This window comes from Alligator mississippiensis, chromosome 2 (assembly GCF_030867095.1).
Source record: "Alligator mississippiensis isolate rAllMis1 chromosome 2, rAllMis1, whole genome shotgun sequence".
In the NCBI taxonomy this organism is placed as follows: Eukaryota; Metazoa; Chordata; order Crocodylia; family Alligatoridae; genus Alligator; species Alligator mississippiensis.
In genome coordinates this window covers 150386440-150409760 of record NC_081825.1, presented here as the reverse complement: position 1 = coordinate 150409760, position 23321 = coordinate 150386440, and the positions used below count along the sequence as shown (strand labels likewise).

General features: G+C 47.6%; 1 protein-coding gene across 6 annotated transcripts in view; it reads right to left on the bottom strand.

The window, feature by feature from the left end:
• AFF1 (ALF transcription elongation factor 1) overlaps positions 1–23321 on the bottom strand; it is a 241207-nt gene that overhangs the window by 116503 nt on the left and 101383 nt on the right. The window contains exon 1 of one of the 6 annotated variants that reach the window (XM_059722271.1): positions 252–341. The exons of the other annotated variants lie outside the window; for them this stretch is intronic. Within the exon in view, the coding sequence (XP_059578254.1) occupies positions 252–277 (26 nt within the window). The 5' untranslated portion in view covers positions 278–341. Of the gene's footprint in view, positions 1–251; positions 342–23321 lie in introns of those variants that run through there. 6 annotated transcript variants of the gene reach the window in all.

Genomic DNA, 23321 nt, shown 5'->3' with positions numbered 1-23321 from the left:
TAGAGACAGGATGAGATCCAAAGGCTAAATAAAAAGGTTTTTTTTAATTTATTTTTTCAATCCACCAGCCTGGTTTAAGAGAGGAAAAAAAGCTTGCTTACTTGCGTCAAAGGAAGCTACCACTTAACAGTGTATCATAGACGCATGGTATGACTCTCATACTGCATTAACTAAGTTGTCTGCATTATGAAGTGACTGCAAAAAAAGCATGGTACTGAGCTGATGCCACAAAACCTTCCCTCCCCACTCACCCAGTCTTCTTGTTTTGAGTCACCATAATCAAGTATGGACCTGCCAGATGTCACTTCTGTTTCAAACCCTTGGGCACTGTAATACAGAATGTTTTATTTGGAACAGCAGCAAATCAACACAGGCTGCAGAAATGCAACAATTTGTATTATTAGCAAGCCATCTTCTGCATTGTCATCAATAAGAGTTGGTAGATATTTTCCAGAATTGTACTGTTTTGATTTAAAAAAAAAAACATCATGCAAAAGTTATAGCATTATTTTTTTCATTTTTAAACCATCTCTATTATTTGTATGACAGCAGTACCTAGGAAAAAGCCAATGAAGGATCAAGCCCCAAAGCCTGGCCTTACTTTAATAATGTATGAAAAAGTCTTGACAGATACTTCTAGACTAAATCAATGTTTGCATGACATCCAATATGGCTGCAGAATTTTTCTGACTCTCAAAGAGCAAAAACTAATGACAGAGAAATATTTTAGCAGGTTTCAAATATGAAACTCCTTAGGCTCGAATGAGAAATAAAACACATAGCACACAGGGGGTTATAGGGCTGTGCAAAACTGCTGTGTTTCAATTCAGTTTTGGACTCAGCCGTTTCAGAGGACAGTGATTTATTTTGGTGTTTTGGATCACTGTCCTGTTTTGTTTTGGCCAAATCTGTTTCCCTACCTGTGACTGGGCAGTAAATAATTAGGGCTATAGGTCATACAGACGGGACAGAGAAGGGAGGAAGGGGTCTGCTCTCTATGTTATATATCTACCCTAATCAAAATGGGATCAGAGGAGGAGAAAGTTGAGGTATTGAGGGTTAGGATACATGGAGGCCAGGGGGGAAAGGGACTTGGTGGTGGGGGTATGCTACAGACCCCCACATCAAGAGGAAGACCTAGACTTGGAATTCTTGAGGCAGCTCTCAAGGGCCATATGGTCTAGGGATGTGGTTGTCATGGGGGACCTAAACTACCCAGACATCTGCTGGGAGGAGCAGTCAGCCAAAACCAACTACTCACGTAGGTTCTTATCCTGCATGCAGGACCTTCACTTAACACAGGAGGTATACAGTCCCCCTAGAGGGAATACCCTACTGGACTTGATGTTAGCTACGGGGGATGACCTAGTAGGGGAGATGCAGATTCATGGTCACCTTGGGGACAGTGACCATCAATCAGTCAAACTCACCATAAGGTGTCGGGTGGGGAAAGGTAACTAGTAGGGTTGAAGTGCTTGACTTCAGGAAGGCTAACTTCAGTGTGCTTAGGAGTCTAATCAATGACGCACTGCAGGATAGGAGTATTGGCGAGATGGGAGTCCAGGACACGTGGTCGTTCCTAAAGGAAGCAATTCTTTGGGAGCAGAGGGAGACTCTCCCATTGCAAGGGAAAGGGGGGGGGGGGAGGAGGGGGAAGGGGCCAAACAAACTTCCTTGGCTTAACAGAAAAATCCAGGGAAGCCTAAGCACACAAAAAGAGGCATATAGGCAGTGGAAGCAGAGGGAAGCTACCAAAGAGGAGTATACTTGCAGGGAGGCAATTAGAAAGGCCAAAGCAACTACGGAGCTGAGGCTGGCAACGCAAATTAAAGAGAACTAAAAGAGATCATGTGTGCGAGTCCAGTGGGAAAAATAATGCAGTAGGGCAACCAGCATGGATTCATAGCAGGTAGATCATGCCTGGCTAATCTGGTTTCTTTTTATGACCAGGTCACAAAATGCTTACATGAAGGAGCAGAGGTGAATGTAATTTACTTGGATTTTAGAAAGGTCTTCGATATGGTATCTCATCCAATTCTCATAAATAAACTAAGAGGCTGTGACTTAAATGATTACACAGTCCAGTGGATGGCAAATTGGCTTGGGGTCACACCCAGAGAGTGGTGGTGGACAGGTCAGTATTGACCTGAAAGGATGTGGGAAGTGGGGTCCTGCAGGACTCGGTCCTCAGACCTGCACTCTTCAATGTCTTCATCAGTGACTTGGATGTGGGCATGAAGTGTACTCTTTCCAAGTTTGTGGATGATACTAAATTGTGGGGTGAAGTGAATACACTGGAGGGTAGGAAATGATTGCAGGCGGAACTGGACAGGTCGGAAAAGTGGGCAGAACACAATAGGATGCAGTTCAACAAGGAGAAATGCAGAGTGCTGCACCTAGGGCATAAAAATATCCAGCACGCCTACTGGCTGGGGAATGACCCTCTCAGCAGCACAGAAGCAGAAAGGGATCTTGGAGTCATAGTGGACTCCAAGATGAACATAAGTCATCAATGTGACGAAATCATCAGCAAAGCTAACTGCACTTTATCATGCATTAGCAGATGCATGACAGATAGAGCCAAGGAGGTGATACTTCCCCTCTATGTGGCATTCGTCAAACTGCAGTTGAAGTACTGCATCCAGCTCTGGGCACCGCACTTCAAGAAGGATGTTGATAGACTCGAGAGGGTCCAGAGGAGGGCCACTCGTATGGTTAAGGGTTTGCAGGCCAAGCCATATGAGAAGAAACTAAAGGACCTGGATCTCTTCGGTCTCTGCAAGAGAAGGCTGAGAGGTGATCTTGTGGCAGCCTACAAATTCATAGACTTCATAGATTTCATAGACATTAGGGCTGGAAGGGACCTCGGAAGATAATCGAGTCCAGCCCCCTGCCTCAGGGGCAGGAAGTCAGCTGGGGTTATAGGATCCCAGCAAGATAAACATCCAAATTTCTCTTGAAGGTGTTCAAAGTAGCTGCTTGAACCACCTCCAGCAGCAGTCTATTCCAGACCTTGGGGGCTTGGACAGTAAAGAAGTTCTTCCTTATGTCTAGCCTGAAACGGTCCTGAAGGAGTTTCTGACCATTTGATCTCGTCATCCCCTGGGGTGCTCTGGTGAATAAGCATTCCCCCAGATCCTGATGAGCACCCCGGTTAAACTTATAGGCAGACACCAGATCACCCCTGAGCCTGCGATTTTCCAGGCTGAAGAGTCCCATAGCTCTCAGCCTCTCATCATAAGATCTGTTTTCCTGACCTCTGATCATGCGCATGGCTCTCCTCTCTCTCAAGCTTCTCCACATCCTTTTCGAATTGCGGAGCCCAGAACTGGACGCAGTACTCCAGCTGTGGCCTCACTAAGGCCGAGTACAATGGGAGAATGATGTCTTGGGATTTGTTTCAGAAGCATCTATGGATGCAAGCCAGCGTTTTGGTCGCTTTACTAGCTGCAGCATCACATTGAAGGCTCATGTTCATCCTGTGGTCAACCATAACCACAGGTCAATCAAGGGGAACAGCTAGACCGGGAATTCAGAAGTCAGCTCACGGAAGTAGTTAGGTCAAAAGACGTGGTCATCACGGGTGACCTGAACTTTCCAGACATCTGCTGGGAAGAGCAGTCAGCCAGGTCTGACCACTCACGTAGGTTCCTAGCTGAGATACAGAACCTCCATCTAACTCAGGAAGTGCATAGCCCCACCAGGGGGAGATGCCTTGTTGGATCTGGTGCTGGCCACAGGCGATGACCTTGTGAGGGGGCTGCGGGTGCTTGACCACCTGGGCGACAGCAATCATTGTCTGCTGGAATTCACTATCCAGCTCAGGTGGCAAAAGCCTGCAGCAAGGCAGCAACCCTGGACTTCAGGAGGGCAGATTTCAAAGAGGTAAGAAGAATAGTTGGGGAAGTACTGAGGTCCCGGAGGGGAGGGGAGGTAATCCCAATAAGAATTAAAGGAGGCAAGAGGGCACAAAAACCCCCATGGCTCACCAAAAGCATACGGGAACGTCTCCTAGCTAAAAGGAGGCATACACCCAATGGAAGGGAGGAGCCATAACCAGGGAGAACTATACCTCGGTTGCTCGGGGCTGCAGGGGGTGCAGTCAGGAAGGTCAAGGCGGAGATGGAACTGGGACTAGCTACCCAGATAAAGGACAACAAGAAGTCCTTTTTCAAATACATAGGGGGCAAAAAGAAGGTACTGAGTAACGTGGGGCCTCTGCAAGACACACTAGGAAATCTGGTCCTCACACCAGATGACAAAGCTAACCTATTCAACAATTTCTTTGCCTCCATTTTCCTGAGCAGGGACTGGATCAGCCTGTCTGCCAGGACCCCCTCAGGCCCCAGGGGAGGTGCATCCAGGCCTAGGGTCAGTGAGGATCTAGTCAGGGAACTTCTGGAGGGACTGGACGTATTTAAATCAGCAGGTCCTGACAATCTCCACCCCAGAGTGCTGAGGGAATTAGCAGAGGTCATTGCGGGACCCCTGGCACAGCTTTATGAGCACTCGTGGTGCTCTGGTGTGGTGCCAGAGGACTGGAAAAGGGCCAATGTGGTTCCCATTTTCAAAAAAGGGAGGGAGGAGGACCCAGGCAACTCTAGGCCAGTTAGTCTTACCTTGATCCTGGGTAAGCTTTTTGAGAGAATTATCCTGGCACAAGTCCACAAGGGGCCAGCAGGGGACATTATGCTTAGGGGCAACCAACATGGGTTCATTAGAGGCAGGTCCTGTCAGACCAACCTGGTGGCCTTCTATGTCCAGGTCACAAAATGCTTAGACACAGGGGTAGCAGTGGACGTAGTCTTTCTGGACTTCACGAAGGCCTTCAACACTGTCTCTCACCCCATTCTCATTAAAAAACTAGGGGACTGTGGCACCTACACAGTCAAATGGGTCGCTGACTGACTGGAGGGCTGCACCCAGAGAGTGGTGGTGGATGGGTCATTTTTGACCTGGAAGGATGTGGGCAGTGGGTTCCCCCTGGGCTCGGTCCTCGGACCCGCGCTGTTCAACATCTTCCTCAGCGACTTGGACGAGGGGGTAAAAAGCACCCTGTTCAAATCTGCTGACGACACTAAGATGTGGGGGGAAGTGGTCACGCTAGAAGGGAAGAATAGGCTGCAATTGGACCTAGACAGGCTACAAGGGTGGGTGGATGAGAACAGGATGGGTTTCAACACTGACAAGTTCAAGGTACTGCACATGCGGAGGAAGAACCAGCAGCATACCTTCAGGCTGGGGAACGCCCTTCTCGTCAGTGCAGAGTCAGAAAAGGATCTTGGAGTCATTATTGATGCCAAAATGAACATGGACCAGCAGTGTGGGCACGCAGTCAGGAAGGCCAACCACACCTTGTCATGCATCCACAGATGCACCTCGAGCACGTCCAAGGAGGTGATCCTCCCCCTCTATGCAACATTGGTCAGGCCACAGTTGGAGTACTGCGTCCAGTTCTGGGCGCCGCACTTCAGGAGGGGTGTGGACAACTTGGAGCGGGTCCAGAGGAGGGCCACTCACATGATCAGGGGACAGCAGGACAGGCCTTATGAGGAGAGGCTAAGGGACCTGAACCTGTTCAGCCTCCACCAGAGAAGGCTGAGAGGGGGATCTAGTGGCCTGTTACAAACTAGTCAGAGGGGACCAGCAGGCATTGGGGGAGTCCCTGTTCCCCCGAGCACTATGAGGAGTGACTAGAAATAACGGTCACAAGCTGGCAGAGGGTAGATTAAGACTAGACATCAGGAGGCATTACTTCAGTGTCAGGGCAGCTAGGATCTGGAACCACCTTCCGAGAGAAGTGGTGCTGGCTCCTACCCTGGGGGTCTTTAAGAGGAGGTTAGACGAACACCTTGCTGGGGTCGTTTGACCCCAGTACTTTTTCCTGCCATGGCAGCGGGTCAGACTTGATGATCTGCTCAGGTCCCTTCTGACCCTACCAACGATGAAACTATGAAACTATAACCCCCAAGTCCTTTTCATCCATAGTGCTAACCAGTGTAGCACTGCCAAGCCTATAAGCACGCCGCAGGTTTTTCTTCTCAAGGTGGAGAACCTTGCATTTTTCAGTGTTAAACACCATCATGTTCTCATCTGCCCATTTCCTGAGCCTGTCAAGGTTGGCCTGGATTGCCCTCCTGTCCTCATGTTTGGACGCTTTACCCCAGAGTTTGGTGTCATCGGCAAACTTGGCCAGTCTGCTTCTGATACCAATGTCCACATCATTAATGAAGATGTTGAATAGTGTTGGCCCAAGGACAGAGCCTTGAGCGACCCCACTGGTCACAGGGCACCATGACAATTGACTTCCATCAACCACAGCCCTCTGGGTCCGACCATGGAGCCAATACCCCAGCCAGCAGATCGTGACGAAGCCGAGGCCGCAGTTGGCCAGTTCTGCCAAGAGGTAATCATGGGATACCAGATCAAAGGCTTTTTTAAAAAGTCAAGATATATGACATCAACCTCTTCTCCCTTGTCCAGGTGATAGGTCACTTTGTCATAAAAGGAAATAAGATTGGTCAAGCGAGACCTACCTGTAACAAACCCATGATGGCTATCCCTCACGATTTTGCCATCAGGCAGTCTGATGAGGATGGTCTCTTTGATAATCTTTTTTAAGATCTTTCCCACGATAGAGGTCAGGCTGATGGGTCTGTAGTTTGCTGGATCCACTTTCCTCCCTTTCTTGAAGATAGGCACCACATTGGCCTTCACCAGAGCGCCAGGAGTTCTCAAAGATCCGTGCCAGGGGCTGGGCTACGATGCTTGCCAGCTCCTTGAGTACCCTGGGGCGTAAAGTGTCAGGGCCGGATGACTTGAAAGTGTCCAGCCTCTCAAGCTGTTCCTTCACAAGGTCAGCATTGATTGAGGCTAAGGAATCATCCTCACCCAGACGTTCCTGTCCTGTAATGGACAAGGGAGCCCCTTGGGATTGGTGAAAAACCGATGCCAAGTATTCATTACAGGGAACGCAGCAAGGAACCGGAGATGCTCTGCTCACCAGGACGCCTCTTGGGGTAACAAGGAACAATGGTCAGAAACTGACAGAGAGCAGATTTAGGCTGGACATCAGGATGAACTTCTTCACATTAAGGGTGGTCAGAATTTGGAATGGGCTTCCAAGGGAGGTGGTGCTCTCCCCTACCTTGAGGGTCTTTAAGAGAAGGCTGGATAGGCATCTGGCTGGGGTCATCTGACCCCAGCACTCACTCCTGCCCAGGGCAGAGGGTTGGACTTGATGATCTGTTGAGGTCCCTTCTGACCCTAGCATCTATGAATCTGTTTCTAATGGGCTGCAAGCTTCGCACAGCCCTACTGCCCAGCCAGGCGAGGACTGGGGCCCCAGCAGGGAGCAGGACAGGGCCTTGGGTGGCTCATCTGAGGGAGGGCCACTGCCCTCCATGCAGGCAAGGAGACCCCTGCATGGGTCTCTGATCCCTGTCATGCTGGGTCGCGGGGCAGGGAACTACAGCAGAGCGGTAAGCAAGCCTGCCAGTCCCTGCCACGTGACTTGGCTCTGCAGGGAGCAGAGATCCACAACGGGGGTCTCTGCTCTGCTGCTGCCCACCCATGCTGCCCCGGCAATGTGGGGCTACATGGGGTGGGCAGCGGTGGCGAAGAGACTCCAGCACGGACCTCTGCTCCCTGTGGAGCCAGGTCACATGGCAGGGACCAGCACTGCCCTGCTGCACGACCTGGCTCCAGAGGTAGCAGAGAACCATGCTGGGATCTCTTTGCCACTGCTGCCTGTCCCACACTGATCCAGATCACTGCTCCCTGTGGAGGTCGCATAGCAGGGACTAGCACTGCCTTCCACAGGGAGCAGAGATCCAGCCCAGGGTCTCCTTGCCGCTGCTGCACACACTGTGCAGCCCCGCGTTGCCGGCGCAGCGTAGGGCAGGCAGCGGTGACGAGGAGACCCCCCGGCACAGATCTCTGTTCCCTGTGGAGCCGAATCTTGCAGCTGGGCAGCAGCATACAGCTGTTTCCCTGCAAACCCAGCTCTGAAATTTTCCAAAGTATTTCTGAAACGTTTCAGATGCCTCGCTTCACTTTGGAGATGTTTTGGAGCCTTCTGCTTTGATTCAGATTCAAAGTTTTGGGCACTGAAAGGCCTGAAACACCTCTGAAACAAAATGGCTGCCAAAATTTCGCACAGCTCTACTTATTAGGGGAAAGCAGCATGGAGTTGACGTTTTTATAGGTAGGCATTAAGTTGATTTCTGTCTAAAAATCAGTGCTAATGCCAAATTAAATATTTATCTACCTCACTTGCATTTAATTCCCAGTGGGTATTTGTTTTCTTTTTGGTTGGGTTTTTTTTTGGGGGGGGGGGGGAGGGGAGAGGAGGGGTCAACACATCAAGTACTGACCTCCTGACCCCACTGCTGTGTTTAAAAATAAGTTCTCCACTGAATACAGGAACGTTTTTAGTTTTTCTTTTCTTTTTTTTTTTTAAACACAGAACAGGCTTTTTCCATTCTGGGTTTGATCCTGGGCAGTTGCAACTCCTGAGTGCCCATCAGGCCCACAAACCTGAACAGGACTTGAGGATCCTTGGCTTCTCATAGAATTTGAGCAGTATCTCACCAGATTGGCCCCTGAATGACTGAGTTCCTAGAGTTAGGACACACTGCTCTATTGACAAGCAAAAATATTAAATATAACCTTTTTCCCCAAGGAAAAAAACTTACATATGTTACCTAGCCTCTATTAACTTACCATGGATATGAGAAGTATAAGCAGAAGAAATATTAATCACAAACATCTAGAGAGAGGTAGTTTGTAGTGAGGCAGAAGGCGGGACAGCATAGCACCTCAGGGTGCCTATACATGTGCAGCAAGGCTGCTCCAACGTGCTGTAATTACAGTGTGTCGGAGCAGACTTGATTAATCGAGTCTGCTGGAATGCAGTAATTACCATGTTCCAGCAGACTCCAGTGTCATGTGTATCAGTGTTCCCATGCTGAAAAATGGCAGTGGATGCACTTTAACTAAAGCTTGTGCACCACCATTTTCAGCATGGAGACGCTGATAATTACAGCAGATCTCGGAGCGCCCCCCCCCCCCCGCAGAACACGTGTATAAGTACCCTCAGAGTAACTCATTCGGAGAGGCATACGTAGGCAACAGCTGAATTTATCAGATTCTATGGAAAGTCTACAAAACTTAGATTTTTGTTTTTAATCCTTAATGTTAACCACCATGCATGAGTGTATACGTCCCATATTGACAGATGTAATTAAAGTACATCTCTGCATGTATTTTTAACACACTCAGGATGTGTGTTAGTCTAAATGTGCAGGAGGCCATACCAGCCAAAAACTGAAAGCTCTCATTAACCACAGCTGACTTAGCCATGTTTGTATGAAATTGCTCTAAGAGCATTAGAAAGAAGCTATGGCAATTTTTCATATTTATCTCCTCATTACCTTATCCACATGCCTGCAAAAGTAATATTTCACCTCATATGTTACAGCTGAAAAAGCCAAGTCTAAAAATCCCAAACAAACCAAAGGACTCTACTCCTTCATTCATCACGTTGAGTAAAACAGGTCCCCAGAGAAATGTAAATGTCTGGTGTTCAACTATGCATATGTTAATAGAAAACTGTCTGGGAAGATGATAATTAAAAGTTACATAAGGAATGCTGTTCTTCTCTGTCCTAAAGGAAATGCACACAGAAGAGTATCTAAGGTGTGGATGTGTGAAGTATAATTAAAGAAAAACAGGCAGTGACTCTGAACAAAGATGAATTTAAGGCTGTTTGATCTGGATACGACAGAGCAAGGGAACCTCAGAAAAGGAAGCCAAATCATTAGGTATAACTATATAGAAAATCCTAGCCCTATGTTTCTTGAGAGCAAAGCATACCCATTCAACCAAAGGGATATCTCTTCCTTCATGCACACTACATAACATGGCTGCATATGACCTCTGTGCTTCAGTCCGCATTACATGTTTGGGGATAAGATGAGGGAAGGAAAGAAAGGAAGGATTAAAAAATAAGCAACACACCGTTCAGTGTATGTAGAATGGACCAAACAAAGTATAGGTTACCAGAGGAGCTCTTCTACTGCTGCAATCTCCCTGGGCTCCTGCTGTCTCTTTGCAGACCTCATCAGCACGCAGGCTTATTAAAAGTGGTAGGCTAGCCTAAGGATTTCAGTTTCTGTGATTAAATGTTAGAAAGTTTTTACAGAAAAGAGGAACTTGCACCTCTTGTCACTTTGCCAGCATGATTAAATTGCTGGCAAAGTGATTAAAACAACATTAGCCAGCATCTGTGCTAGTTGGGACAGATTCATTACGGGAAAAAGGACTAATGATATGTAGTAGAAGAGATAGTAAGAATGATTCTGAAGCAGCTCAGGTGAAGTAAATGAACATTTCTAAACATCCCATTAATTAAACAAATGTAAGAGCCAAGGCACTTAAGGGAGCCCATTCCTGCCCCAGCCCTGGTACAAGCTGTGGGCAAGGCAAGAGCCCCCAAGGACTTGCCTGCCTGTACACAAATCGCAGCAGCTTGGGGAATAAGCAGGAGGAACTCATCCTCCTCCTTAAAACAAAATAATTACGATGTCATAGGGATAACAGAGACCTGGTGGGACTCTACCCATGACTGGACCATAGGTATAGACAGTTATACCTTGTACAGGAGAGATTGAGTAGATAAAAGGGACGGGGGTGTACCTATGTTAAGAAAAGCTACGCGTCCCTGCAAGCTGATGTTAGCGACCAGGGTGGACGACTGGAGACTCTGGGTTAAAATCCGTGGGAAACAGGGGACACAACGGTGGGAGTCTACTACAGACCTCCCATCCAAAGTCAAGAGATGACCAGGAGTTCGCCCAGGAACTGGCTGAGGTCACATGCTCCAGGACCATGGTTGTCATGGGTGATTTCATCTACCCAGACATCTCGTGGGAGGATCACTCAGCAAAATCCGAGTGGTCGCAAAGCTTCCTATCATGCGTGGATGACCTCTACCTGACTCAAGAAGTCTATGGGCCAATGACAGGTAAAGCGCTGCTCGGCCTGGTACTGTCTACTGGGGATGACCTCACTGGTGACCTAGTGATTGATGGGAAGCTGGGTGACAGCGACCACGAGCTGATCACCTTCACCATCTGCCGTAAAGCCATAAAGCTGGCAAGCCAGTCAGCAACACGGAAGTCCTTGACTTCAGGAAAGCCGACTTTGACAAGCTCAGGAGGCTCATCAGTGAGGCCCTAAGGGACCACAACCCCAGGGGGAGGAGAGTTCAGGAAAAGTGGTTGCTTCTCAAGGGAGCGATCCTCAATGCACAAGCTAATTCTATTCCATCTCGGAGGAAAGGCAGCAAGAGGGCACAGCAGCCCCCCTGGCTCTCCAGGGATCTAGCAGACCTCCTGAGGCTAAAAATAAAGGCCTACAAAGGATGGAGGATGGGATTCACCTCCAAGGAGGAATATTCTGCACTGGTCCAGTCCTGCAGGGAGCAAACCAGGAAAGCCAAGACTGTGACTGAACTCCAACTAGCTTCGAGTATCAAGGACAATAAAAAGTCCTTTTTCAGATATATGGGGAGCCAGAGGAAAAGCAAGGGCAACATTGGACCCCTGCTAAACCAGATGGGACAACTGACAACCGATGCCCGGGAAAAAAGCCAACCTATTAAATGGGTAATTTGTGTCAGTCTTTCATCAGTCCCATGGGATGCCCATGCCCACTACAGAACAGGGAGGTCCAGGTGAGGGAGATCCCCTGCCCTCTGTCAATGCTGACCTCGTGAAGGAACACCTTGAGAGGCTGGATACCTTCAAGTCAGCTGACCCTGACAATTGACACACCAGGGTACTCAAGAAGTTGGTGAGCATCATAGCCCAGCCTCTGGCACAGATCTTTGAGAACTTCTGGCACTCTGGTGTAGTGCCTGAAGACTGGAAGAAGGCCAATGTGGTGCCTATCTTCAAGAAAGGGAGGAAAGTGGATCCGGCAAATTACAGGCCCATCAGCCTGGCCTCTATCGCGGGGAAGGTCTTAGAAAAGTTTATTAAAGAAGCTGGTATAGAACCTTTATTAACGGACTGGCGGATGCCAACATCCAGCATGGGTTTGTTGCGGGTAGGTCTTGCTTGACCAATCTCATTTCCTTTTACGACCAGGTGACCTATCACCTGCACAAGGGAGAAGAGATTGATGTCATATATCTTGACTTCAAAAAAGCCTTCCATCTGGTATCCCATGATCACCTCTTGGCAAAACTGGCCAATTGTGGCCGTGGGTCCACCATGATCCGCTGGCTGGGAAATTGGCTCCGCGGTCAGACCCAGAGGGTGGTAATTGACGGAAGTCAATCGTCATGGTGCCCTGTGATCGGTGGGGTCCCCCCCATGGCTCTGTCCTTGGACCCATATTGTTCAACATCTTCATTAATCATGTGGACATTGGAGTCAGAAGCGGACTGGCCAAGTTTGCCGATGACACCAAACTTTGGGGCAAAGCATCCACACCTGAAGACAGGAGGGTGATGCAGGCTGACCTGGACAGGCTCAGCAAATGGGCGGACGAGAACCTGATGGTGTTTAACACTGAGAAATGTAAGGTTCTCCACCTTGGGAGGAAAGACCTGCAGCATCCTTATAGGCTTGGCAGTGCTACACTGGCTAACACTACAGAAGAAAGAGACTTGGGGGTCATCACTGACCACAAGATGAACATGAGCCTTCAATGCGATACTGCGGCTAGTAAAGTGACCAAAGCGCTGGCTTGCATCCATAGATGCTTCTCAAGCAAATTCCGGGACGTCGTTCTCCCCTTGTACTCGGCCTTGGTGAGGCTGCAGCTGGAGTACTGCATCCAGTTTTGGGTCCCACAATTCAAAAAGGATTTGGAGAAGCTTGAGAGTGTCCAGAGAAGAGCCACGCGCATGATCAGAGATCTGGAAAGCAGACCTTACGACAACAAGCTGGTAGCTATGGGGCTTTTTAGCCTGGAAAAGCACAGGCTCAGGGGTGATCTGATGGCCACCTATAAGTTTACCAGGTGTGACCACCAGTATCTTGGGGAATGTTTGTTCACCAGAGCGCCCTAAGGGATGACAAGGTCAAACGCTTATTAACTACTGCAAGACCGTTTCAGGCTGGACGTAAGGAAGATTTTCTTTACTGTTCAAGCCCCTAAGGTCTGGAATAGCCTGCCATCGGAGGTGGTGCAAGCACCTACATTGAACACCTTCAAGAGAAAATTGGATGCTTATCTTGCTGGGATCCTATGACCCCAGCTGATTTCCTGCCCTTCGGGCGGGGGGCTGGACTCGATCTTCTGAGGTCCCGTCCAGCCCTAATGCCTATGAACTACAGCACTGGAAAGAGCCGAGATTTCACAGAATATGAACAGTAGACTCTCCAACTTCTTCCTTCATTTCACCTCTTACCACTCACCTGACAACTAACCTTACAGTCTTTTCCCACACAGCACATTGTTTCCTTTGCTGTGGTCCTTTTCCCACAAAAGCACCTTCTGATCCCATTCACCAGACCTACAAGTCTCTTCTGAAGAGCTACTTCTCTGCAGAGGGTTTATGAGCTAAAGTTGTAAAGGTTTTTAACCTTCAGAATGCATCGTCGGTCACCAGATAACTGCAAAGCCACGTTTTCACTCTCATCCACCATATTCCTGTCCCCTCTCACGAACCTGTACTCTCTCCTTGTATCAACTTTTCATTAAGTTTTCATTAAGTTTTAAAACAATTCATTAAGTGTTTTTAGTATAGTGTAAGCTATGCATAAGGTAAGGATCACAAATGCAATTGATGAAATCACTCAGCAGCAACTGGAAAATGGTTTCTATGAGTTGACAAATTGGATTGAACTATGCATCACAAAAGATGGTGGTTATGTCTAAAAATTTGAGTTGCACTGTGTTAAAACTTAATGAATTATGCCTTCAATCACCATTTATAGCTTGCATCTATCATGTACATCCAAAGTTTTTAAAGTTTAAAGTTCCACAAGGGCTTTATAAATACCCTGTATAAACAGGCAAATGTCCCCAACATTTTTAGTAATGAAGACAAGCTCCAAGACCAGTGGGGGCCAATCTTTTGGGCAGGAATGCCAGAAATTGGTCGAGCACCCCTTTTCCCCCAGTGTCACTTCAATTCCCTTCCTCTGACCAATCTGCACCTATGCTTTCTGTTCTCTATTCTTTGCTCCCTGTCCCATCTCCTGCTCTGCCCTTTGCTTTCTGCTGCTGTACCACCTGTTCCCTCCTTGACCTGTCCAGTGCCATGCAAGGCAAGCTGCCAAAATTTAAAAGGTTCATGGTTGTTTGCTTTTTTTTTTTTTTTTTTTTTTAAAGACTCGTTGGGGGGAAAAACAAGATCAAAGGAACTGTGAAATTACTTGTTAAGAAATTTAAAGAGGGTAAGTCAAAGGTAAACAGACACAAAGTAAATCCTCCTTCATAAAATGCTTGCGTTGTCCTTTCCTCAGACAAAAACAAACAAATAAAAAACAGAGGAAAAAGGAAAGAAGGGGGCTGAGTAGAAACAAAAATGCTTTACATCAGCGTAAGTCTTTCCCCAATTTCAGGGCTGAACACCAAGAGTGACTGCAAGTGGTAAAGTGCAACGTACTCTCTCCAATAAAGAGTAACATTTAGTTTAAATATTGCAACATGAAATATATTGATAAAAACTTTGAAAGTATGGACCTATAGGTCAGGTTTGCTTCAAACTGAACTAGACAAAAAGATTCACATGAGTGAATGCCTGTATGCAAAACAGTGTTGCAATAGCAGCATCATTAGAGTACATAGGCTGCTGAAAAATTACCAGCACTTACCAATCTGCAGTACAGCTTGGCATGGGAGATTGGTTCTGCCTTAGTTGGGGGGGGGGGGGCATGTGCCCCCCCAGTGACCAATCAGTGACCGGGGGGGGGGGGGGGAGTCGCCCGCAGCTGATCCTGCTGACTGGGGAGGGGGTCCCCCCCACGGCCAATTGTGAAGTGGCCAATCGCTGCTGTCGCTTCCAGAAGTGGCTGCGGCCAATTGCTCTGGCTGCAGCCACTTCTGGGAGCACACCAGCGCTCCACTCCCCGGCCGGCGCTTGCAGGAGGGGCCGCAGCGCTCCCACCTGCCCCCTCTGCCCATCGCCTAAGCAGGGAGCATGGCTGGTCAGGGTCAACTTTTGTAGACTCAAAGCACCCCTTGGAAAAAGCCAGCTCTTAGTTTTTACTCCTTTTTTTTGCCTAAAGAAAAAAAATTGAGTAGTTTTCTATTGCAAAGAACTCAAAAAGGCTACAACTATGGATTTGTTTGAAGTCTCTGGGTTTATCTTGTGAATCATGTTTGTACACCTAGCAGCACTAACATGAAGTGGCAACCCGTACCATCCTTGAAAGGGTCTCAAGGCATCCTTGTTGAGAATCGCTGCTTTAGACCAGGGGTAGGCAATCCCCGGCACAAGTGCCAGAACATGGCACACATTTTGCTTGGCGCACAAACCTCAGGGTGGATGGCAGGGAAGGGGCCAGGACTGCGCTACTACAACAAGGATTGGGCCCCTCACAACTCCCCTGCAATCTGTCCCTGGGACACCAACATCTTATGAGTTGGAGGTCACAGGTGCTTCTGGCACTCTGCCCAAAAATGTTGCCAAACCCTGCTCCAGACCCATGCTGAAGAATACTGCTAGGGTTTTTCTCACTAGTCTTGTACATTTCAGAAGAGATCTACTATAAAAGCTAACTGTATAATTGCTAACTATATAACTGCACTTATTCTGTCAAACTCAAGGTGTGCTCAGTGAGCTTCCTTCTTCCAGGTTACCCTGATACCTGTAGTATTCACTGGTGGAACAGGAAGAGGAAGTTTCTGGTGCTGCCTTAGTCGGGGGGGGGGAGGGGGGCACATACTCCCCCAGTGACTAGTCAGTCACCCGGAGGGGTGGGGGTGAGCAGGTCCCCCGCAGCTGATTGCAGCAACACAACTGCTCAACTGGCCAAGTCAGAGTCTCTGCTCACTTTCACTTATTTCAGGGGTGTAAACTCAGTGAAGCCCAATGCCAGCGATTATGTTTTACAGTACCAAGTGGAAAATAAGGCCTGTATTTCCTACTTGAGTAGGAGTCATTGGTATTTTGCCATGCTGGTTAAGAACGTTTTTGTGAACCAAGAAATTATTTGCAACAAGGGTTGAACAGCCTACTTCGAGTTAACCTATTCAAAGACAAAAGTGAATCAGGCTTTTGCAGTTTTAACTACAAAGGGATACAAGAAGATCATTATTGGTTCCACTACAGTCTGCTCCAAGCTAAGCCCCAAAATGTTGTATTTTTTTCTTTTTAAATAGGTATGTGAGAAAACATCCACAGCAACTAACTTCTGGAGCTGGTCAAAAAGAAAAGAAAAGGAAAGGGATTCTAAAGAAAGCATACGTGCTTAATACAGATTCCCCTGTCCTACCTGTCACAACCCAAGGGTGTGATTTTTGTTTTGTGTGCGCTTTGGCACCACTGAATTATTTTCCCAACAATTTGTAGCTTTCTTTGCAGTGTGCATTTCTTCTTTGCAGCTAAGAAATGCTCGTTGCAAAGAGTTCCCACCATTTGTATTATAATTCGAGCCCCATTATTGGCTTGCGTGAAATTATTCATACGTGGCGGCTAGTGATTGGCTTGCTAGCCGTATAAAAAGCTTGAGTGGTTTCCGCCCAAGTTGGAGGACTCCACGAACACCAGGAGGAGGGATCTTCACGCTGTGTGAAGATCTCTAAGCGCTGCGGAGCCTATCGGGCCCAGCGCATTTCAAGCTGGTAACAGAGGTCTGATCAGCCTCTAGCCTCTCCCCGTCACCATTCGCAATCTTCGACGTATCCCTTTCCCTGCACGCAAAAGGATCTACGGAGCCTCAACAACTCCGTGGGAGAGACCCGAGCTTGTCATAGTCCTCAAACGAGGATTTAAGCGGAGCTGTGCCTGGGAAACTGTCCAGCCTACACTGCGACCATCTTCGGTGTAAGTAAACAATCTTGAATCAACCACTACGCGTTTGTGACTAATTCTAGCGTGTCGCCTGTTTTCTCCGACCCAGCGTGCCCGGGCTGCTGGCCACAGCCTGCGCGGCGCAAAGAAGGGCCCGGATCCCTCCCGGCCCGCACAGGGCGACGAGGATGGGATCAGGAGAAAACACGCTAGAGCTGGAATTAGTTAAGAACTGCCCTTGGCGCGATAACAAACGCCAAGTGAAAAGTTTTGAGGAGCTGGAGGCGCATATCGTTTACCACCAGGCGGGCGGAATGGTTGAGAGATTTGTCAGCGGACGCCTTTCACTGAAGGGAGAAGAGGAAGCCTCTGAAGACGGAGCCCCAAGAGAGAGAGAAGTGTATTTGCTCCCCGCGGCGTTCGGGTGTATAATGAGTGACGAGCGGGTCCTGTTCAGGCCCCTCGATACTGTGTCCCTTGCCAGAGTCAACCCGGCGGGCGCAGTGAACCCGACCCTCACCCGGGAGTGTGCCCGATGCCTACGATATGCTTGGGAGAGTGAAGAGCCGGTGCCGACCGGCCAGTTCCCTCCCCTCATGGCGTCTAGATTAAGGGGTCGCGAGCTTCCATCCGAGCTCCGCGAAGATCTGGAGACGGAGGAACACGCCGCAGATGAGAGGGTGGCCCCGCGGTACGACAAGGGGGGAGAGTTAAGTGCAACATTCCGTACAATTGCTGATTTAATGAACAAGAATTTAAGTTTAAAGGTCCAGCTGCGTATGGCTGTTCAGGCGGTCAAAGAAGCGGCTGAGAAAAGGGATCCTGAAACGCCAGCCCAAGATGGCGCCAAGCAAGAGGGAGACTGCGTGGAAGAACCAGAAGAGAAGGGTGGAGCTTCGGAGGAACCCGCGAGAGGAGTAAACAATCTTGAATTAACCACTGCGCGTCCGTGACTAATTCTAGCGAGCCGCCTGTTTTCTCTGACCCAGCGTGCCCGGGCTGCTGGCCACAGCCCGCACGGCGCAAAAAAGGGCCTGGATCGCTCCCGGCCCGCACACTACCTAACTGTAATTAGCTTATGTGCCTTCACAAGTTATATGTGCATTCTGGATGCCCAATTTTTTTTGAAAGCCTAGTTGTTGATTTTGTTCTTGTAGAAAATGAAATCATGTCTGCTCCTTCAAAGCAAGCACCTGCACAGCACCAAAATGCTACATAAAAACACAATTGCCTCCTTAGGGTCCACACACAGACAAACCTATCTCAAAAGGGTACACTGGTGAGCCACACTTTACACAAAATACATAACACAAGAAGATAAGAAAAGTAAATATACAAGTAGCTTTACAAGCTTGCTTGTAAAAGGAAACAATGTTTAATTATCCATTTCAAATTATTTCACAGGGTAAATCTATTTGTCCTCCTTGCCTCCCCTCAACCCCTACCGCCACTTCTGCTACTGTACATAAATGCTTACCCCCAGATTTAGGGAAGCTATTAATTTTCTACCTTAAGAACACATTAACATTATTTAAGCAGGTTTGCTTTTTCTTTATTACTTTTGCAAATGCCTCCAGATATTATTAAAGCAAATATTATACTATTGCTCTCTGTTGTATCAAAGAAGAATTCTAGCAAAGGACATATAGATAAATAATGACAAGTGAAAACATTTATTCAGCAGCTGCTTTGTGCATCTCCATTAAAAATCTCTTCCTCCTACCTCAGTAGTATTTCTAACTGTGTAATTAGCATCCCTAGACCTGCTGAATTAAATATGTCTTACAAACGTTGGGAAGCACATAGGAAACACCTTTAATCTCAGTAATAGTCTTTGCTTGCTCAAACAGTCCCAGTGCTTTCAGTATAGGAACAACACTTCTGCTCATAAAGGTTACAAGTTCAGTCACATCTTGTGCAATATTACCCATTGATTATTTTGATTTTGTGTGAAGTAGTTAGCTGTGCTATTCTGCAGTCAGGCAGGAATAAATCTCTGATTCAGTTAGTCTACACAACACACCTCTATCCTTCCTTCTCCTTGATTTATTGTGGGTGAATGTATTGCTCATGAAAAGTGACTGGGGCTAGGTACAGACATTCAAAAAGCCCAAGGCAGAATTGATCTAAATTACACAGTTTTCTGTAAGCAGCATAGTTTAGATTGGTAGCAAACAGAATACAAATTTGCCCTTTGGTGGGGGTGCAAATTTTAGGCTGGGTTCTGCCATTTTTAAACCAGTCTGTGCGCTGAACTTACGTTCTGTTACAGGTATAAAATGGTTTCCAATCACTTTTACTGGTAAAAGCGATGTCTGTACCTAGCCTGGATAACAAATCTGGTTGGGCTGGACATCATACAAGCATGCTATGTATCTTTGTTCACATACAGGAGACCCTTGCCATTTGCGGGGGATACATTCTTGAGATCCCCGCAAATGGTGAAATCCGCGAATAAGGCACTGCGTTCATGAAGGAAGTGCCCCTGGCGGCTGGGAAGGGGGGCGGGGGGGAGCACAGCTGCAATGGCAATGGTGGGAGTGTAAGGTTTGACCTAGAAACTACTATGCAAAGCCTAAGCAAAAGTGAATGTTATGTGTCGAATGCCCATCTGCAATGATAAGGAGCAGACAGTCTTAGATAGAGGAAACCTGAAAACAAAAAACAGAATCAGAGGTACTGGAACAAAGGGCTCATTATAATACTAAAAATCATACCCCGAGGCGGGGAAGATATATGCTAATGGAACATATATGTACATTAATGAGATACATAGCTAAAACACAGGTATAGAGACATGCTCAGTAAAGAACTCCTTGCGTCATTCCTTTATAACCAATTAGCAAACAAGGATGCTTATGAAGATTCAACCTCTGGTATATAAGGGGCTCAGTATTGAATGTGCTTGTGCTTGTCTTGTGAAATTATTCCGCTTGCACCTTTTATTGCTAGCAATAAATCTTTTTTATACTTTCACCCCTGGTATCTTTATTGGCCTTTGCATACCGGGCACGAACCCAGACTTGAGCTGGGGCCTAACAGTTTTTGGCACCCGAGATGGGACTGCCGTAGATAGCTTTGCCCGGACTAACTGACGACCAGTTTATCTGCTTTTTCTTATCAAAAGTCGAGCGCGCCCCGGGATTTCTTTTCCCGGTGAGACTTTTGTTTCAGGAGGAGCTGGATCGCTGAGGCGGCAGTAGCCTAACGGTGCAACGCCATAGAGTGAAAGCATCAGTAACAGGCACCTGGGTGAGAGGGTAGAAAGGGCATAAGGCCTACCGTCAGTACGTCTGCCTGGGATTATCTCTGTAAGTATTCTGTCTGGCCCGAGTCCAAGACCAGTGATTTTTTCCCCTGTGAGGACAAGGACTAAAAACAGATCCCTGGATCCCAGGTAAGTCGGACGGTTAGAACCGGGAAGGCAGTCCTGAAATGGGTACTATTAACAGTAAGGTTAGGAAACGTACCCCCCTCTCTTGTGTATTGAGACATTGGGCAGAGTTTGGTGAGGATGCTATGACTAAGAAGAAAGCTAAATTCTTCTGTGAAACTGCGTGGCCACGCTATCAGCTAGATGATAAAGAATATTGGCCTCGGGAGGGAAGTGTTAATTATAATACCATCTTACAATTGATTTTGTTCTGCCGGCAGAATGGTAAATGGGAGGAATTGATGTATGCGCAAGCGTTTATGTCTCTTTGTAGAGATAAAAAAGTTTTGGAGGAATGTGGATTGGGGGAGGGGGTTGGGATCTGTGAGATGGCTGTGGCTCGACCAGCTGCAAATCCTGTCCTGGACTGTCCGGAGCCGGAGGCTCTTCCCCCTGTGTTGCCTTTACCTTATCCTCTTCCTCCTCCTCCTCCTGATTCATCTGATTCCTCGTTGGCATCTGCTCTTCCTGCTTCTTCCCCCCCTGAGGCAGAAGTTGTAAATACCCCCCGACATAGAGATCTGGAACAGCGCCAACCATGGCCGTCAGGTGTTTGGCAATCTCCAAACTCCCCGACTTCTCCTGATATAAGCCTGGGAGGAGGATGGAGAGTACAGTTAGAAGCAGACTCCGGGGTTAAGGGAAAATATCACAGGGAATCTGATTCTGGCCGTGGGAAGGGAAATGGGGTATTTCCCCTAAGAGAACAAGTGGTACCCGGGCCTCTCGAAGATGACAGTGAGCCAACCTACCGTCGAACCTTTGTGCACATTCCTTTTAATACCTCAGATTTGTATAATTGGAAGAACAATAACCCCAGCTTGAGAGAGAATCCTGAAAAGGTACAGAACCAGTTTAAAACGATTTTCAAAACCCATAACCCAACTTGGGCAGATGTTCAGTCTCTTCTAGATATCTTGTTGACACCAGAGGAAAGGAGAATGGTAGTGAACAAAGCTCGTGAGTACGTGGAAAAGGAAATTATTGCAGGGAACCTGCAAGGAAATAGAGACGATCATGTCCCCATCCAGGAGCCAGATTGGAAACCAGACCAAGATATGACCTCCATCCGTGCCTATCGAGAATATATCCTCCGAGGATTGAGAGATGCTGTGAAAAAACCTCAAAATCTCAGTAAGGTGTATGAGATTCGACAGGAGGCTAATGAGACCCCGAGTGCTTTTTTGGAAAGAATTTACAATACTTTCAGACAATACACTCGTGAGGATCCAGAGGATGCATCGAACGCTCGCATGGTAAATATGATCTTTATGGGTCAGAGTGCACCAGACATTAGAAAGAAGTTGCAGAAGGCAGACAAAGCAACAGGTATGCCTATTTCCCAACTAGTAGACACTGCTTACCAAGTATTTACTAACCGAGAAAGTGTTCAGGAAAAGAAACAGGACAAGAAAGAGGAGAGAAAGATAAAAATGCAGGCAGCCCTAGTGGCAGCTGCAATCACGAGAAAACCTAGAGATGAGGGATCCTGGAGACAGCCGCAGAGACGGGGTCCATTAGAGAAAGATCAATGTGCCTTTTGCAAACGAAAAGGACATTGGAAGCGGGAATGCCCTTATCGAAAACTTGGGGAAGGTGAAAAGAAGAAAGAGGAGAGCAGTGGATTGTTCGCTTTTGGAAGGGATTCAGATTGAAGGGGACCGGAGGCCCGGGAGGGAAAGATAACCCAGATCCCAGTGTCCCCTGACGAGCCTCTGGTTAAAATGCAACTAGGGGACAGAGATGAATTGGTAGATTTTGTCATAGATACAGGTGCTGCCCATTCTGTCTTAACTCAAAAACTGAAACCTTTAAGTAAAAAGACTGTGCCGGTGGTAGGGGTTACAGGGAAGGGAGTAACACGATCCTTCCTACAGCCAATGACCTGTAATATTGGGCAGGCCGAAGTTACCCATCAATTCTTGTACATGCCAAACTGCCCCGTTCCCCTTTTAGGGAGAGACCTCCTCTGTAAACTGCAAGCTACGTTGTCGTTCCAGGATGGGCAAATGTTTTTAACAGTGCCTCCTGAAAAGGGGTGGCATTTATAGGCTTGCCTTCTCGGCCTTCTCCAAGAGGAGAGTACACCGGATATTCCTCAACCCCTGCTCGATGCTGTTGTTCCATGGGTATGGGCAGGTCACCGACCCGGGAAGGCTAAAAATGCTGACCCTGTGAAGATTCAACTTTTGCCAGGGGCCCAGCCTCCATGTGTGAAACAATATCCAATGCGGATGGAAGCCAGGAAAGGACTGAAGCCGTTAGTTGAACGGTTCCTGGAGTATGGCCTTCTCCGTGAATGTACATCAGCTTTTAACACACCCATCTTGCCTGTGAAGAAGCCTAAGAGTAATGAATATCGTTTCGTCCAAGACTTGAGAGCTGTAAATAAAGTGGTTGTGAGTATATACCCGGCCGTGCCTAATCCGTACACCTTGCTATCTGCTTTGAACCCAGATCATAATTGGTTTACGGTTATTGATTTAAAAGATGCTTTCTTCTGTATACCGGTAGAGAAGGGATCTCAGGAAATATTTGCATTTGAATGGGAAGACCCAGATACTAGCATTAAGACTCAGTTGTGCTGGACTGTTTTACCCCAAGGATTTAAAAACAGCCCAACCTTATTTGGCAATGCATTAAGCAAGGATTTACGCAGGCTAGAATTGCCACTGTCCTGTGCTCTTTTGCAATATGTAGATGACTTGCTTTTAACAGCCACCACTGAAGCAAGGTGCCTGGAAGGAACAATTTGCCTCCTTAATTTTCTGGGTCAACAAGGGTATCGCGTTTCCAGGAAAAAGATGCAGCCCATATCCCAGAAAGTCACATATTTGGGATTTGAATTACAGCCTGGTCAGAGAGCCCTGTTGCCTGAAAGAAAAGAAGCTATATGCCAGCTGGCACCCCCAA